Here is a 16,821-nt window from a genome sequence, read left to right on the forward strand (position 1 = left end):
GCGGGGAGCCATTATTTACTGGGGCTTCTGATTTAAAATCTTGTGGGGGGGAAAAAGGATAGTCAAACTGAGATGCTCATGCATTGACACAAAGTTGCCATCATTTGAGCAGAGATTAAGTACCTGATGAATGAACATTTGGGCACTTGTTTAGACAGTGTGGCTGCTGACCCTCTGCCAGTTTCATTCCTCCAAGTCATAGCTGCCTGCCATCTGCCTGTGAAAACCACTCTCCAGGCTTCACCTGGATACCGCCTCCAGGCTTCACCTGGCATCTCTAATAGTCACTGAACTTTCCTTCAGTCCATGGAGCACCTGCATTTAAGAATTACATTGCGTCACTGACACAGCGCAAAATGGGACCCAAAATGATTTGGGCATTGGATGCTCAGTCCCAAGATTGAAAATCCAGCCCGTGGAGTCAAAACATAATGTGATGCCCTTTGACAAAACCTGTAAAGCATCCTCAGAATCATAGAATCCCTACAGTGCAGAAGGAGACTATTCAGCCCATCGAGTCTGCACCGACTTTCCGACAGATCATCCCACCCAGTCCCTATTCCCACTTCATTTAATCCTGCATTTAGTTTTAAGTTTATTTATTAAAGAACAAAGAACAGTACAGCACAGGAACAGGCCCTTCGGCCCACCAATTCTGTGCTGATACAGATACCTCTCTAATATTTTCTTGCCTCTGCTGAGTTCCATATTCCTCTATTCGCTGCCTATTCATGTATCTATCCAGATGCCTCTTGAATGTTGTTATAGAATCTGCTTCCACCACCTCCTCCAGCAGTGCGTTCCAGGCATTCACCACCCTCTGTGTGAAAGATTTGCCCCTTGCATCTTTTTTAAACTTTCCCCCTCTCACTTTCAACCTATGCCTCCGAGTAATTGACCCTTCGACCCTGGGAAAAAGACTCTGACTATCCATTCTATCCAAGCCTGTCATAATCTTGTAAACCTTTATCAGGTCCCCCCTCATCCTCCGATGCTCCAATGAAAACAATCCAAGTTTGTTCAACCTTTCTTCATAGTCCATATCCTCCCAACCAGGCAACATCTTGGTACATCTCTTCTGCATCCTTTCCAATGCATCAACATCCTTCCATAGTGTGGTGACCAAAATTGTACACGATATTCCAAATGTCTTATACAGCTACAACATGATTTTCCAATTCCTATACTCAACACCCCAACCGATGAAGGCCAGCATGTCTTATGCCTTCTTGACCACCTTGTCTACCTGAGTTGCCACCTTCAGGGAACTGTGGATCTGCACGCCTAGATCCCTCTGTATGCTAATATTTTTAAGGGTTCTACCATTTACTGTATATTTTCCTCTGTGTAGACCTTCCAAATCGCATCACCTCACATTTGTCCAGGTTAAGTTCCATCTGCCATCTTTTGGCCCAGGCCTCCAGTCGATTTATATCCTGCTGTATCCTCTGACAATCCTCCTAAGTATCTGCTACTCTCCCAATTTTTGTATCATCTGCAAATTTACTAATCAGACCACCTACATTTTCCTCCAAATCATTTATATATACCACAAACAACAAAGACCCCAACACTGATCCTTGCATTAGTGTTACATTAACACTGAAATGAAGTTACTATGAAGATACCCTAGTTGCCATATTCCGGCGTCTGTTCGGGCACACTGAGGGCGAATTTAGCATGGCCAATGCACGTAACCAGCACGTCTTTTGGACTGAGAGAGGAAACTGGAGCACTCGGAGGAAACCCACTCAGACAGAGGGAGAATGTGAAGACTCGGCACAGACAATGACCCACGCCAGGAAGCAAACCCGGGTCCCTGGTGCTGTGAGGCACTAGTGCTAACCACAGTGCCAACATACCGCCCACAATTTAATTTGAGTGAAATACATAATTTCCATTATATAACAGCCTTCAAAGTCCATAAGAAATTAAATGCCAAATGTTTGACAACAGTTTCATGGCTGTTCAGAACAGCCTCTTTGATGACTAGGATAAGGATTTTCAAACATTTGTGTGTGGGATCCATACTGTCATGTCTTTCAGGACCTTCTGTCTTAAAACCTGTATGACACAGCCAATTTCCCAAAAGAAAACCATGTGTCTCCAAGGAAAGAAATGCAGACAGCTGATTACATGAACAGAAATCTGATAATCTCAGAATTGTCAAGCACTTTTGTAAGTTTTGGGGTCTCGGGACATCCTCCATTGCATCCTCAGAAATTACTATTCACTAATTATTCAGCTTTCCAGTCTAAAATGTTAGTGATAAGTATGTCCTTGGCTCTTTTTCTCTTTTTCACCTAAAATGTTATTAAATACACTGATGTAAATTAAAGTCCAGATCAGCAGATGACAGATGTTGTAGTTTAGTGATATCTTTCTGCCAGATGGCATTTCATTACAAGGTTATCATTTTCTTTTAATCCATAATCTCATATGCCTGCACATGGAAAGCATTCCCATTGTTTATATACTTATGTCCATATCGAGGCTATAATTTGCAGCTGAGTACACTGTAGGAACAAGCACTGACTGAAGCACCAGGAACCTGCTCCAGGCCCCTCAGTGCAAAGTAAAGCCTGTTTGCTCTGCATCACAGTCAGCTATTCATATCAAGCCTGTTTTAAAGTCAGTTTTTGATATTTAAAAAATCTGCCAAAGCAAATAGAATTCTTCCCTATAATAAGTGTGATGAAATCCATGTCCAAATTGGAAATTGTGGAATTAAAAGCTCGTAAAACTATATTAAAAGGATTAAATTCCTAAAGCATTTCCCTGGGATTATACGCATTAAAGTCCAATTTTGCATCTTGGTACTACCAGTGCAGCCATACTACTGAGAACTTGTCCTGAATTTTCACAAAGACGAAAGGGCCTTAGCCAAAACGTCTGCAGAACCCTGATTCCAGAAGTGCCACCCCTGTTCCCAGAACCCACTACTTTTCCCAGGGCAGGGGATGGGTGGCGGAGGGAAATGGGGAAAAGCTGTCTTCAAACAGATGCAATTTTCACTGGGTTATCCAAAACACAACTCTGGGGCTTTAGGCATTTAAGGAGAAGGTCTAAAACTGCCAGAGTTATTTGGAGAGGTAAGATACCCGTTTGGGAAAGATAAGGTGCCCTTTTGATAAGTATAGACACGAACACTGTCGTGACACTGTCACGGTGTCAAGTCTTTTAAATCCCCAAGCCCTTTAAATCTTTTTTAAAAAATAGCCCACTGTGACTCAGCTTGCAGTTTCACTAACTATCTGTTGACATAAGCCTTAGGCTTGTCATTATTGGATTAGTTCTGCTTGACACCTTCCATAACCTATTATCATCATCACAGTTTTGGAGCCTGTAAGTTTGCAAGTTGAGTGACAGCTCCAAGTGCTGATAAAGAGATTAACTATCTTTAATGTGTGGCCATGAATACAAAATAAAAGCAAAATACTTTAGATGCTGGAGATCTGGAAATAAAAACAGAAAATGCTGGAGAGGCTCAACAGGGCTGGTAGCATCTATGGAGAGAGAAACATAGTTAACGTTTTGAATCCAATATAACTCTTCAGAACTAGGAAGGAAATGTTTATTTTTATAAAGGATTAAGTACTTGAGGAATTTATGAATGAACATTTTTTAATAATGAAGTCTACAAAGTATGTTTAGAAGTTTATTTTATTTCATCGCACCATGGTTCATGAGGTGTGCTCACGGTGGACACTGGATGAGTTGTCATGGAGAGTGTAAGGGCAAAGGATGGTGGGTGGGGGGGGGTCATGGATTTACATGAGTTGACATTAGGTAGGCATAGGGACTTTAAATGGCCATGGAGATGAGGTGATATGGAGGGTATGCAGGCCAGGGGGAGGATGGATAGAGACCTAGGTCAACATGGAGAGTATGAATGGCCATGGGGCATAGCTTGGCATGGAGGGTATGAGGGACCATGAAGTGGTATGAGTTGAAATGGATAGAGCATGATGGCTGTTTTTGGTTTGGTTAACTTTTTTTTCAGCTGGGATACCAAGGCTGGCCTTTTAACTAGCCTGTCTCAGCACATGGCAGTCCCTGCCTTCAAACTCTTTTCAGAGGCAACAGGCAGAACTCCAGTTAATGCTGGCACAGCCCTCCCCACTACTGCCGCCTCCCCCACTCCCCCCCTCCCCCCCCCCCCCCTCCCCAAACACCTCAACCCCAGAACAAAAACCAGACCATTCAGGGCACTTTCTCCCAAGTCAAGTTCACGGAGTTGAGAAAATTCAGTCCCTTATATCAGATGTTCCACTGCCCCACACATCATTTTCTGACTATTTTTAAATACATGATTGGAATCAGGTACAAAGTTTCCAGCTGGCAAGGCTCCTCACTGGAGCTTTTGGTTCCCACTTCTGCTACAAAAACCCAAAGTTGTCACTTGTGACATTTAGCTTTTCAGGGTCTCCTGCATTCCAGTGCCTCTAACTGAGCTCTTTTTCTTCCATACCCTTTACTCTCAAACATTGCACTTTGTTGCGTTACAGTTAGCATCAATACCTAACAGCATTATTGGCAACTCTGGCAATAGAATACAGCTCTGGCAGATACACAAGAAAGATGGCAACAGAGCAGTCTCTTGTTGTACAACCTGCCCAAATTTCCTTTCCAATGACTTCAGTGTCAGGCAAAGTGTGCAATGGGCAGCTAATCTGTTAACGCCAATTTTGTGTTGCTGCCAATGTTGAATTTCATTTCTTAGAGGCAAGAAAGTGAGCTGCTGAGACAGGTGGCTGCTTCTGGTCTTTTTCACCCAGGACAACTGCAGTACCTTTTCCATTGAGCTCAGACCTTGGGGCCAAATCCAGAATCACCTCAAGTGACCACTCTTTTCATGACTTTATGAAAAGATTGACAATTGATCTTCCACATGAATGACTTAACAACATAGAAAACAATTGGAATGCAGCAGACTGAACCTTTGTCACTTGCTGGCATTGCTTATAAAGCATGGCTGTTGAGCTGCCCCAAAGATCAAGCAGACTTTAAATGCTCTCAGCGTTATGCTCCATACCTTCTTTCACAGTGTTAAATTATTGCCTTTCAATTGCAATTATGCTGGTATATAATAACATGCCACTATGGTGCCTTAGCAGTACCACAATAAGTCTTAAATTAGTTCACAATTTCTAGTGACATTCATTTAAACTTCTTAGCCTGGGACCGCATTTAAAATCTTGATTATATACTATTATGTTTTCATAATTCTGCAGAAGTTCACACTCCAATTCACATTGAAACTTTATTTTTTGTTTGAAATAATTATTCAGATACAGAATGTGCTGAAATTAAGTATTTCATTAAATATTTCCCTGTTGTGTGATGTCACACCTGGAAATGGCTTCTTATGTTTGCACAGTTTTGTCCATATTATTGGGCCCTTGTCAAAGCTACCATCTGGAACAATCTACTGCAAATCTAACAAGCGTTATTTGCATCAGCTTAAGTATTACAACTGCCAAGCCAATTTGGCAAGCAGAAATTCTAGTAGAAATGTGTCAGCACAGGAAAGATGTAAAACCAAAGCTGTTGAAGGAGCTTAAAGTATCTCAAAGAAAGAAGATTATGTTTGGAAGCCAGAGCAGAATGCAAAGGACAGCTGAATCAAGGCAACCTTTATATATTGCAAAAATTGTTCTGTATCATTGCTGATTTCCAGTTTTTTCCCCTTGTTGCCAGCTGTGACTGGAATGATGTAACTCTCAATTACTCTCACCTCGGAGTCAGGTGGTCATGGATTAAGTCCCAACCCAGAGACTTCTGCACAAGATCCAGGCTGACACTCCTAGTGCACTACTGATGGAGCGTTGCACTCTCTCTCAGTAGATGTAAGGTACCCTAAAGTAAATATATTACCATTGCTTCGCAATCGCTGGGTCAAAATCCTGGACTTCCCTCCCTAACGACATTGTGGGTCAAACCCCAGCATGTGGACTGCAGCAGTTCAAGAAGGCAGCCCACCACCACCTTTTCGAGGGCAACTAGGGGTTGGGCAATAAATGCTGGCCAGTCAGCAATGCCCATGTCCCACAATTGAATTAAAAAAAACCCTGTTACACTAGTCTGAAGAAGAGCATCGGAGTTTTCCTCGGTGTTCTGATAATATTTATCCCTAACAATCATCACTTCAAACATTTTATTATCTGGTCATTGCCACATTGGTGACTCTGCTACTATGCTGTATGCAAGTTGGCCATCTCAGTTCCTACTTGCTCTTCAAAAAGAACTCGGCAGCTGTAAAATGCTTTGAGGTTGTGCGCAACACTATAGAAATTCTAGGGTTTTTTTGCACTCTAATCTGCTCTTGAAGCTGTTTAGTGTGTTTTGAATGTGTTAAGATAACGGAGGTGCTTATTTGTAGGAAACATGTGATTAGCAAATAGTTATGAAATATTGCTAGTTATAAACCTACAGCTTCTAGCTCATTTCTGCTTGATATGCTTTTAAGAAACAACATTAAGAATTTTATCACATTTATCACTTTTAATTAATCCCTCACTTTATTCTCATGCAAGCCTTTGATGATGTTGCTGTCATGCAACCATATGCCATTGGAAATAATCGTCTTTGCTGGGCCAGCGCTGCCTCTTATTACAAGAGCAACGTACAGCAGCACAAAGTTCTGTACTGAACCCTGTTACATTTGACTGGGGAAAGATTATATTTGAGCATCAGAGTAACAGCGCACTGTATCATAATTAAGCCGTTATATGCAGGTGCATGGGTTTAAGTATACGTGCCATTTACCCTGAAGCATGTACATTAGGCTAAAAAAGTGCATTAAACTGACCCTATTTCAAACCCCTTTTAAACCACGCAGAGCTTATTCATGGGCGGACAGAGTAATTGTTATTCAGCTGTCCATAATGAGATGCATTGCCCAAAGACTGAGGCTTCCTCTTTTGTTATGCTAATAAAGTCCTATTAGAAGCCTGGCTGCCTTCAACTTCTAGCTAATCCGTCTTGCTTCTCTCCTCCCCACAGCAGGGCTAGCTGACAGCGGGAGGCAGAGATTTTTTTTTTTGGACAGGACGATTACTATACTGCTTTTCCAAAATCTGAAGACTGCTGTTAACTGTGGTGACTTGCATGTTGTAGGATGAATTGGAATTTTTTTTTTAAAGAGTCTTTTAGTATTTAACTTTGGCAGAAATTGAAATCTGATCCGACAGACAATACTGGTTATTATCAACATTGGCGTTTTTTAAATAGGTTTTAATTGTGATGTTTTTTTTCTAAGAGGCACTTTCCTTTAAACTTGAGATGCATGGAAAGTTTCTAATTTAATTCGGTGTTAGGCCCAACCCCTGTAAAAATTTCTGTACTGTTCTAAATCTGGCTTCTTGTACATCCCCTAATTTCATCACTCCACTATTGCCAGCCATGCCTTCAGCTGCTGCCTGAAGCCACGGAACTGCCCTCTCTGAACCTTTCCACCTCTCTACTCTCTCTCCCTGCTTTAAGGTGCTTCCTAGAACCTATCTCTTTGACCAAGTCTTTGGTCATCTATTCTAATATCCCTATTTGTGATTTGATTTGTAATTTAATAATGGCCCTGTAATGTGCCCTGGGAAGTTTGACTATGCTATAGGTACTGTATGAATGCAAGTTGTTGTTGCTAATGTCAGGGGTCTTAGATTTTGCTATTGGTGATGCAAATGGGTTTCAGCTGAAACTCAAGAATTAAAAAAAGCAGAATGGTGCATTTTGCACAAGTATCGCCAATTGCTCCCAAAGCAGAAGCTCTGCCCTTGCACATGGCAGGGCACAAATTTAATCTTTTTCAATCTGTCCCTACTGTTCTTGTGAAGTGTTGAGCAATGACCAGAAGAAGAGGTTTCCGCAGATGACTCCAACATTCATCTCATTTAACTTTGAATGTGATGATATAATGAAGCCCTATTAGCCTTCTCGGGAAAATGTTAAAAGATCCGATGATGCAAATTTGAAGAGGGGCAGAGAAGTTCTCCGCTGTCTTCTGGCCCATATTTATCCTTCGACCAATGGAGACAATCAGATTCTCTGGTCATTTATTCATTGCTGTTTGTAAGACATTTCTGTACACATATTAGCTGCCACTTATATTACAACAGAGAATACACTTCAAAAAAGAAAGTACTTCCTTGATGTGCTTGGGGGTGTCATGAGGTTGTGAAAGGTGTCTTTCCTTTTTGCATTAAACTCTATTTTCAGCTTGTTACTGGCTGTTTAGGTTTTTGTGTGACACCCTTGGAATGAATTATATATTTTATAGATATAGCTTAAAATATCATCTTCGGAGTTGTGAAACTCCAGAGGCATCAAACACAGAGCCATGCCCTTTCACAGAATAGATTTTGTTTTGATGTGAATTTGATACAAATTAAACTCGGGAGAAAATCTTAATAAGCAGACTGCCATGGTGTATAGTATTCATTCATTCATTCATGTGTGCTCTGCCTGAAGGCAGGACCTTGACTAACTGTCTGCTAATGCCTCATCCTTAGTTGTTTTCTTGGCTGTTTTTCAATGATGTTTGCCATTGCCTTCCACTTTCAAAGACAGGGCAAGGAGGCAGGCCCCAACTCTACCTCAGCTGAACTAGGAATTGAACCTGTGCTGTTGGCATCATTCTCAATCACACATGAAGTAACCACCCCCTCACCTCCCCTCCTCTCCCAAAAAATCTGCAGTAAAATATTTTTTTTAAATTGCTTCTGCACTGAAAGATTTTTATTTCAATTTGCTTCTGAAGTTGTATATACAAAGACCACTGTTTACTTGTGGGTTCAAGAAATGTTAAATTTGAATTGTCTTAATCTAAAATTGTAATATTAAGCTGTATGAGTGGGAGAATCTTCATTGATTCAGTAGATGAGATTTTGATGCATATCGAATAGCTCTCCTTCCCCACAACGCCAGGATTACCATGAAAAGGATCAAATTTACAACCATTGGAGCACTACAAAGGGCTGATGAGGGGTAAAATTGCTTTTGGGGTGTTGACAAATCAGCAGCAAATTTTACACCTTGCCCAAATTTCCTCTCCTGTGTTTTTGCACTATCATCAAGAAGAGTTTCACCAATCAGTAATTCAGACTGAATGTGCGTAATTTTATGGTTCCCCTTAAGTGTGTTTGCAGGCAGGGGGCGAGGCACCTGTAAAATTCAGTGGGAGACTTTCCCACCGCCTACGATCTAGGGTGGCCTGCCTGCCCTCACCTAAATTGAAGTTCTTAACTGGTCAATTAATGGGAGATGGTGGTGTAATGGCAGTGTCACTGGACCGGTAATCCTGAGGGCCAGGCCAACGCTGTGGGTCATGGGTTTGGATCCCACCACAGCATCCGGTGGAATTTAAATTTAATTAATAAATCTGGTATCAAACTATCATTGGTTGTCATTAAAAACTCATCTCATTCACTAATGTCCTTTAGGGAAGGAAATCTGCCATCTTTATCTGGTCTGGCCTACATGCGAGCCGAGATCCACAGTGGTGTGATTGACTCTCAATTGCTTAGAGAGAAAGGAGGAATACCAATTTAGCCACTGAAAGTCAATGTCTTCATTAGTGCTGTTAAAAGAGGTACTCAGAAACCACAAACTGAACATCACAATTGCTTCGACATAAGTTCAGACCTTTGGTTGTCTACCATAGAATTTCATAGAATCCCTACAGTGCGGAAGGAGGCCATTTGGCCCATCAAGTCTGCACCAACAACAATCCCACCCCCGGCCCTATTTACCCCGCTAATCCCTCGAACCTACACATCCCAGGACACTAAGGGGCAATTTAGCATGGCCAATCTTGTCTAACGCACACATCTTGGACTGTGGGAGGAAACCGGAGCACCTGGAGGAAACCCACGTGGACACGGGGAGAACGTGCAAACTGCGCACAGACAGTGACCCAAGCCGGGAATCGAACCTGGGTCCCTGGAGCTGTGAGGCAGCAGTGCTAACCACTGTGCAACCATGCCGTCCATCTTGTAGGACTTGAACAGCTGCCTAGACGATAGAGAATACAGTTTCAGTTGATGCGCATATGCATTATAAGGCTGTCTGTAATTCTCTGTGATTGTTAGGATGAGGTGATCTGACGGAGCTGTGACCATACTAGGTTTGTTGGATAAACTGATCTCCCCTTCCCTACAGGTGCAATCTCTGTCTTGCCCACCAGTTTGATAGTAACCTCGTACTCAGTGAGGGCTATGATATCAGCCGTGTCTCCCCCAGTCTTTCCCTTCTTTTGTAGAATGATAGAATCCCTGCAGTGTAGAAGGAGGCCATTCGGCCCATCAAGTTTGCACCGACAACAATCCCACCCAGGACCTATCCCCGTAATTGCAGGTATCTACCCTGCTAATCCCCCTGATATTAAGGAACAATTTACCGTGGCCAATCCACCTAACCCACACATCTTTTGGATTGTGGGAGGAAACCGGAGCACTCGGAGCAAACCCACGCAGACATGGGGAGAACATGCAAACTCCACGTAGACAGCGACTCAAGGCTGGAATTGAACCTGGGTTCCTGGCGCTGTGAGACAGTGCAAACCATGCCGGTCCCTGTGTGCCAGCTTGTGTGCCAGCTCCTGGATGAAGATGAAAGAAAGGCTGATGAAGTGAAAGTTTTCATGAGACAAGGAGTGGTGATATGCGTATCCCACTACTGGTTGTGTGAGATCCCTGAGAGAGTAGCCGTTTGGATACATGATGCCGTGATGAGAGCTTGAAATTGGAGGGAGTTGAAGGATGACCTACCCTGGGGGAGCGGATGAGATCATTCACACTCTTCCTGCACTGGATGGCGTTTCGGGAGTGGATGCCAGCCATGCTGACCTCCTGTGCAACAGCCTCCCAGGCCGGAGATGTAAAGCTTGTGTGCTTCCTGGACGCATCCCTCGGATACAGGACATGCCTGTGTACCCGCCAGGCTTGGTGGGTGAAGCAGGGTGCTGCTTTCATCTGTAACGGTCTCCTGGAGACAGGTAGCTGGATGCATATGTTCGACTGGCATTTAAATATGGCACCCAGACCTTCGACTCCGCCAGCTGATGGCAGGTGGATGAATCAGTTCCCAAGCTGCCTGGTGATTCAAAGAGATACTTGCCTGGGCATAATTAATGACCTTCCAAGTACAGAATCGGATGCGAGTTCCTGCCATTTTGAGCAGCGAGGTGGGTGCCATTGAAACCGCGCACCACTGTGCTTTTTGTAAATGGAAATTTCCGCCACCTCAGTGTTGAATTTAGTTTGCTGATGCTCTTGTTAAATGCTTTGTGTCTTTTTATTACAGTAAGGTGCTACATAAAGCAAATTGTAATGAAAGTAGGATAGGCTAAAAATACATGCTTTTCAAAGAAAAATGATAAGTTAACTTTTTCAATTGAGGATTCTTTTCTGAGCTGGAAAGCAAGCTACTGGGCTGGACTGAACAAATACGGGCAGGCAGTGGGAGGTGGGAGAGAAGAATAGGTAAAGGTCAACAGTCTGCAATTCACATGAGTGAAGAAGAAATCCTGGTGAACCTGCGAACAATATGCTGCGGTTTTTCAATGCAATTATGGTAATTCTGGACTGACTTGGACATTTAACTATGTTGTGTTTAGGTTTCCATCACTTCATTATTTGAAGAGGAGGCAAGAGAAAATAGTTTTGGCTTTTATATATTTTAATGACTCAGTGGAAGTAACTGCAAAATAGTAATCTAATCAAAGGCTTTCGATGGTTTAAATAGAGAATAGCATCCTTTGCAGTTGTCTAATTTTGATGGTCAGATTGCTTAGCGGTTACCTCAAAGGGAGTGCAGGGCAGTAATCCAATTTAGAGGCTCTCAGTGCATCAAATGACATTGCGATGATTTATACCAGTCATCTACAATTAGATTAGAGCTTTGAAATCACTCCAGGATACTTGTTATTCTGAACAATATATACTGTTCAATTGGCTATGTGATCTTGTTCAATTCTTCTTCCATTTTTCCATCTGACAGTCATTGTCACTGCCCACACAAAATGTTCAGGTGCCTTGTGTCACCAGTGCATGATGATATCCCCACTGAAGGATTAATAATTGCCACATCATTGCTGAGATTTATGAAGAGATCATTTCCAGTTGAAAATTTTTTATTTATCATGTTGTTTCCACCGCCCCTCACGACACCTGCTGTGCGAGGAATGTGACCAGAATTGTCCCCAACATGCACAACTTAGGATGTGGAAAATCAAGGAGTACATAGGTGTTACACACCAAATGCATTAGGGATCCATTTGAAAATAAAAAAGGTCTTGATTTTCAACACTTTAACAATTGAATGTACATCAGACTAAACTATACTAGAAGAATGTTTGACAAAACTAAAAGATCATTAAGCTTAGCAAGCCAGAGATCACCACACCTCCAGGGATTACCCTGATCTACTCAAACTCTCATTATACACTCGATACCATATGGATGTAGAGGCTAGATTACTGAACTAGTAATTCAGAGGCCTGGATAATGATCCAGAAACATGTGTTCCACACCAAAAATGCCAGCTGGGTAATTTAAATTCAGTTAATTAAATCTGAAATAAAAATGCTAGTATCAGTAATGGTGACTATGAAGCTACGAGACTTCTGAAGCAGTCTATGCCCATATGCAGCAAGATCTGGACAATGTTCAGGTTTGGAATGATAAGTGGCAAGTAACAATGACAATAATCTCTCCCTCAATGTCAGTCAAACGAAGGAGATAGTCATCAACTTCAAGAAGCGTAGTGGAGGACATGCCCCTGTCTGCATCAGTGGTGATGAAGTGGAAATGGTCAAGAGCTTCAGGTTTCTAGGTGTCCAAATCATCACCAACCTGTACTGGTCCCTCCACGCTGATGCTATAGTTAAGAAAGTCCACCAACGCCTCTACATTCTCAGGAGGCTAAGGAAATTTGGCATGTCTGCTACAACTCTCACCTGTTTTTACAGATGCACCATAGAAATCATCCTTTCTGGATTTATCACAGCTTGGCCCTGCTCTGACCAAGATCGCAAGAAACTGCAAAGGGTTGTGAACGTAGCCCAGTTCATCACGCAAACCAGCCTCCCATCCGTTGACACAGTCTAACTTTCCGCTGCCACAGAAAAGCAACCAGCATAATCAAGGACCCCACGCACCCTGGGCATACTCTCTTCCATCTTTTTCTGTCGGGAAAAAGATACAAAAGTCTGAGATCGCATACCAACCGACTCAAGAACAGCTTCTTTCCAGCTGCCATCAGACTTTGGAATGGATTTGCAATATATTAAGCTGATCTTTCTCTACACCCTAGCTATGACTGTAACATTATATTCGGCACCCTCTCCTTCCCTTCTCCCCTATGTACTCAATGAGTGGTATGCTTTGGCTGTATAGCACACAAGAAACAATACTTTTCACTGTATTCCAATACATGTGACAATAATAAATCAAATCAAACATTTATGACCATCTCCAACAATAGAGCATCCAACATTTCCCCTTTATATTTAATGGCATTACCATCGCTGAATTCCAATGAGTAGGTCAAAGACAAAGAATTCTATGGAACATAACTCGCCTCCTGATTCTCCAAAGCCTGTCCACTGTCTACAAGGCACAAGCTGGGAGTGTGATGAAATATTCTGTACTTATTGCCTGGATCGGGGCAGCTCCAACAATACTCAATGCTCAACACCATCCAGGACAAAACAGCTCGCTCGATTGGCACTCCATCCACCAACTTCAACATCCACTTCCTCCACCAACAATGCACAGTGGCATCTACAAGATGTACTGCAGCAACTCACCAAAGCTTCTTCAACAGCACCTTCTAAACCCTCAACTTCCATCACCTTGAAAAAAGAGCAGCAGATGCATGGGAACACTACCACCTGTAAATTCCCCTCCAAATCACTCACCATCCTGACTTGGAACTATATCGCTGTTCCTTCATTGTAATTGGGTCAAAATGCTGGAACCCACACCCTACCAGAATGGTGGATGTACCTACGTCACGGGGACTGCATCGGTTCAAGAAGGCAGCTCACCCCCACCTCCTTGAGGGCAATTAGTGATGGGTAATAAATGCTGGCCTAACCAGTGACACCCACATCCTATGAAAGAATAAAAGAGAACTTATCATAAAAACCCCTCTGGTTCATTAATGTCAGAAGGAAGTCTGCTGTTCTTACCCAGTCTGGCCTTTGTGTGGCTGGGGACCCACAGTAATGTGGTTGACTCGTTAAAGCCCTCTGAAATGGCCTAGAAAATCACAGCCACAAAAAAGAATAAAACTTGAGAGATCACTCGACTATGTTCCAGGCATTGGATTTGGATATGACAGACAAAGGCACATCCAGCCCAGTTGATCCTGCAAAGTACTGCTCACTAACATCTAGGGACTATGCCAAAATCATTCTGCCATTATTATCAAACCAGGTGACCCACCCTGGTTTAATGAAGAATGTCGAAAAGCATGTCAGGAGCAGCAACATGTGTACCCAAAAATGATGTGCCAACCTGGTGAAGCTACAACATTGAATGACGTTCCTGCTAAACTGCCAAGCAGCATACTATAGATAGAGCTAAGCAATCCCACAATCAACAAATTGAATCAAGTTCTGGAATTGTACCACATTCGGTTGTGAATGGTTGTGGGCAACGAAGCAGATATGGTGGGGGAAGAAGAGGGGTCTTCATGAACACCCGCACCCTCAGTGATAGCAGAGTGCAGCAGGTAAATGCAAAAGAAAAGCATTTGCAATCATCTTCAGCCAGAAGTGCCAAGTGAGTGATCTATCTCAGCTGCCTCCTGATGTCTCCACCAACACAGCATCCAGTCTTCAGCCCTTTTGTTTCACGCCACATGATGTCAGGGAATGGCAGAGTAGATTAGATATAGCTAAGGATATAAACTCTGACAACAAACTATTTGTAGTGCTGAAGCCTTATCTTCCTCGATTAGCTGCACCTCATCAAGTTATTCCAGTAAAGGCCACAACATTGACTTGACAAAACAGAAAATTGCACAGATGTGTCCTGACAACAATAAGCCAGTAAACTCCAGTGTGACCTCTTACCAATCCACATCAATCCACCCTTGATTATCAACAAAGTGATGGAAAGTTTGTCGATAATGCTATCAGCCAACACTCACCAATGTTCAGTTTGAATTTCACAAGGACCACTCTACTCTAAACCTCATTGCAACCTTGGTCCAAACATGTACAAAGAAGCTGAATTCCAGAAGTGAGGTGAGAGTGACTGCCCTTGACATCATACGCTACCATTGGCAGCTGTACCTCCAGCCACCTCTGGAATTCGGAGCGGCACGGTAGCACAGTGGTTAGCACTGCTGCCTCACAGTGCCAGGAACTCAGATTCAATTCCCGCCTTGGGTCAGTGTGTGTGTGGAGTTTGCACATTCTCCCCATGTCTGCGTGGGTTTTCTCTGGCTGCCCCGGTTTCCTCCCACAGTCCAAAAGACGTGCTGATTAGGTGCATTGGCCATGCTAAATTCTCCCTCAGTGTACTTGAACAGACGCCGGAGTGTGGCAACTGGGGGATTTTCACAGTAACTTCATTGCAGTGTTAATGTAAGCCTACTTGTGACACGAATAAATAAACTTTAAACTTAAATTCCCTCCCATAAAATCTTTGCCTCTCCTTCTTAAAGATGCTCCTTTAAAACCCATTTCTTTGACCAACATGTTGTTTATCTCGTTTGATTTAGCATCCATTATTTTCCATATTCTTCTGTGGAAATTTCTTAGGAGAATTTTCAACATTAATAGTGCTATAGACATGCAAGCTATTGTTAACCTACCCAAGTTAATTGTAGATTTTGATATTACCATCCAAGTGTCATGCTTGAAGATAACTCAGAAATGAAAAGTCAGTTCCTGTAATAAGTGATTTAGGTTTTAAAATGTAAAGAACTGCTCTTTCAATTCTTGTTTTTCCATTTTCTAACTTGCTAAAATTAATTTTTCAGATTGGTGAGAGGCAGCATGTTCTGATAACAGAAGAATCATTTGATGGCCAGTACTATGTCGCTCACAACAAATTTTATGAGCAAGTAAGTTGACAAAGGTTCTGTCTCATTGTATTCCAGTAAATTGAAAGAATTTGTATTAAACTGGCATCACAAGGTACTGCATTTCTCCATCGGCAATGGCATGAGATCTAATAACTTGTCACCAAATAAAACAGTCAAATCAGTCAACAGTAATGTAGGATGTGTGTAGTTTAGTAGCTCTCATGAAGAGGTTCTGAATCTTCCACAGTTTAACAGTACAGATCCTGCAGGTCCTGCGCAGATCAGCTGGCGGGGGTATTCACAGACATCTTCAACCTCTCTTTACAACAATCTGAGGTCCCTATCTGCTTCAAGAAGATAACCATCATCCCGGTACCTAAGAAAAACCAAGCAGTGTGCCTTAATGACTATCGGCCGGTGGCTCTGACATTCATCATTATGAAGTGCTTCAAAAGATTAGCCATGGCACGAATCAATTCCAGCCTCCCGGACTACCTGGATCCACTACAGTTTGCCTACCGCCACAAGTGTCTACAGCAGACGCCATTTCCCTGGCCCAGCACTCAACCCTGGAACACCAAGATAACAAGGACACCTATGTCAGACTACTATTTGTTGACTACAGCTCAGCCTTCAACACTATTATTCCCACAAAACTCATCTCCAAACTCTGTGGCCTGGGTCTCGGCACTTCCCTCTGCGACTGGATCCTGAACTTCCTAATTCACAGACCACAATCAGTAAGGATAGGCAACAACACTCCACGATCATCCTCAACACCAGTGC

At 42.6% G+C, this 16,821-nt stretch overlaps 1 protein-coding gene across 2 annotated transcripts in view; it reads left to right on the top strand.

Moving 5' to 3' along the window:
• Positions 1 to 16,821, top strand: part of cdkal1 (CDK5 regulatory subunit associated protein 1-like 1) — a 630,648-nt gene that overhangs the window by 589,358 nt on the left and 24,469 nt on the right. For both annotated transcript variants that reach the window (XM_078241916.1, XM_078241914.1), the window contains one exon: positions 15,991 to 16,074. In XM_078241916.1, the coding sequence (XP_078098042.1) occupies positions 15,991 to 16,074 (84 nt within the window). The remainder of the gene's footprint in view (positions 1 to 15,990; positions 16,075 to 16,821) is intronic.

The sequence above is a fragment of the Mustelus asterias genome, chromosome 2 (genome assembly GCF_964213995.1).
Source record: "Mustelus asterias chromosome 2, sMusAst1.hap1.1, whole genome shotgun sequence".
In the NCBI taxonomy this organism is placed as follows: domain Eukaryota; kingdom Metazoa; phylum Chordata; class Chondrichthyes; order Carcharhiniformes; family Triakidae; genus Mustelus; species Mustelus asterias.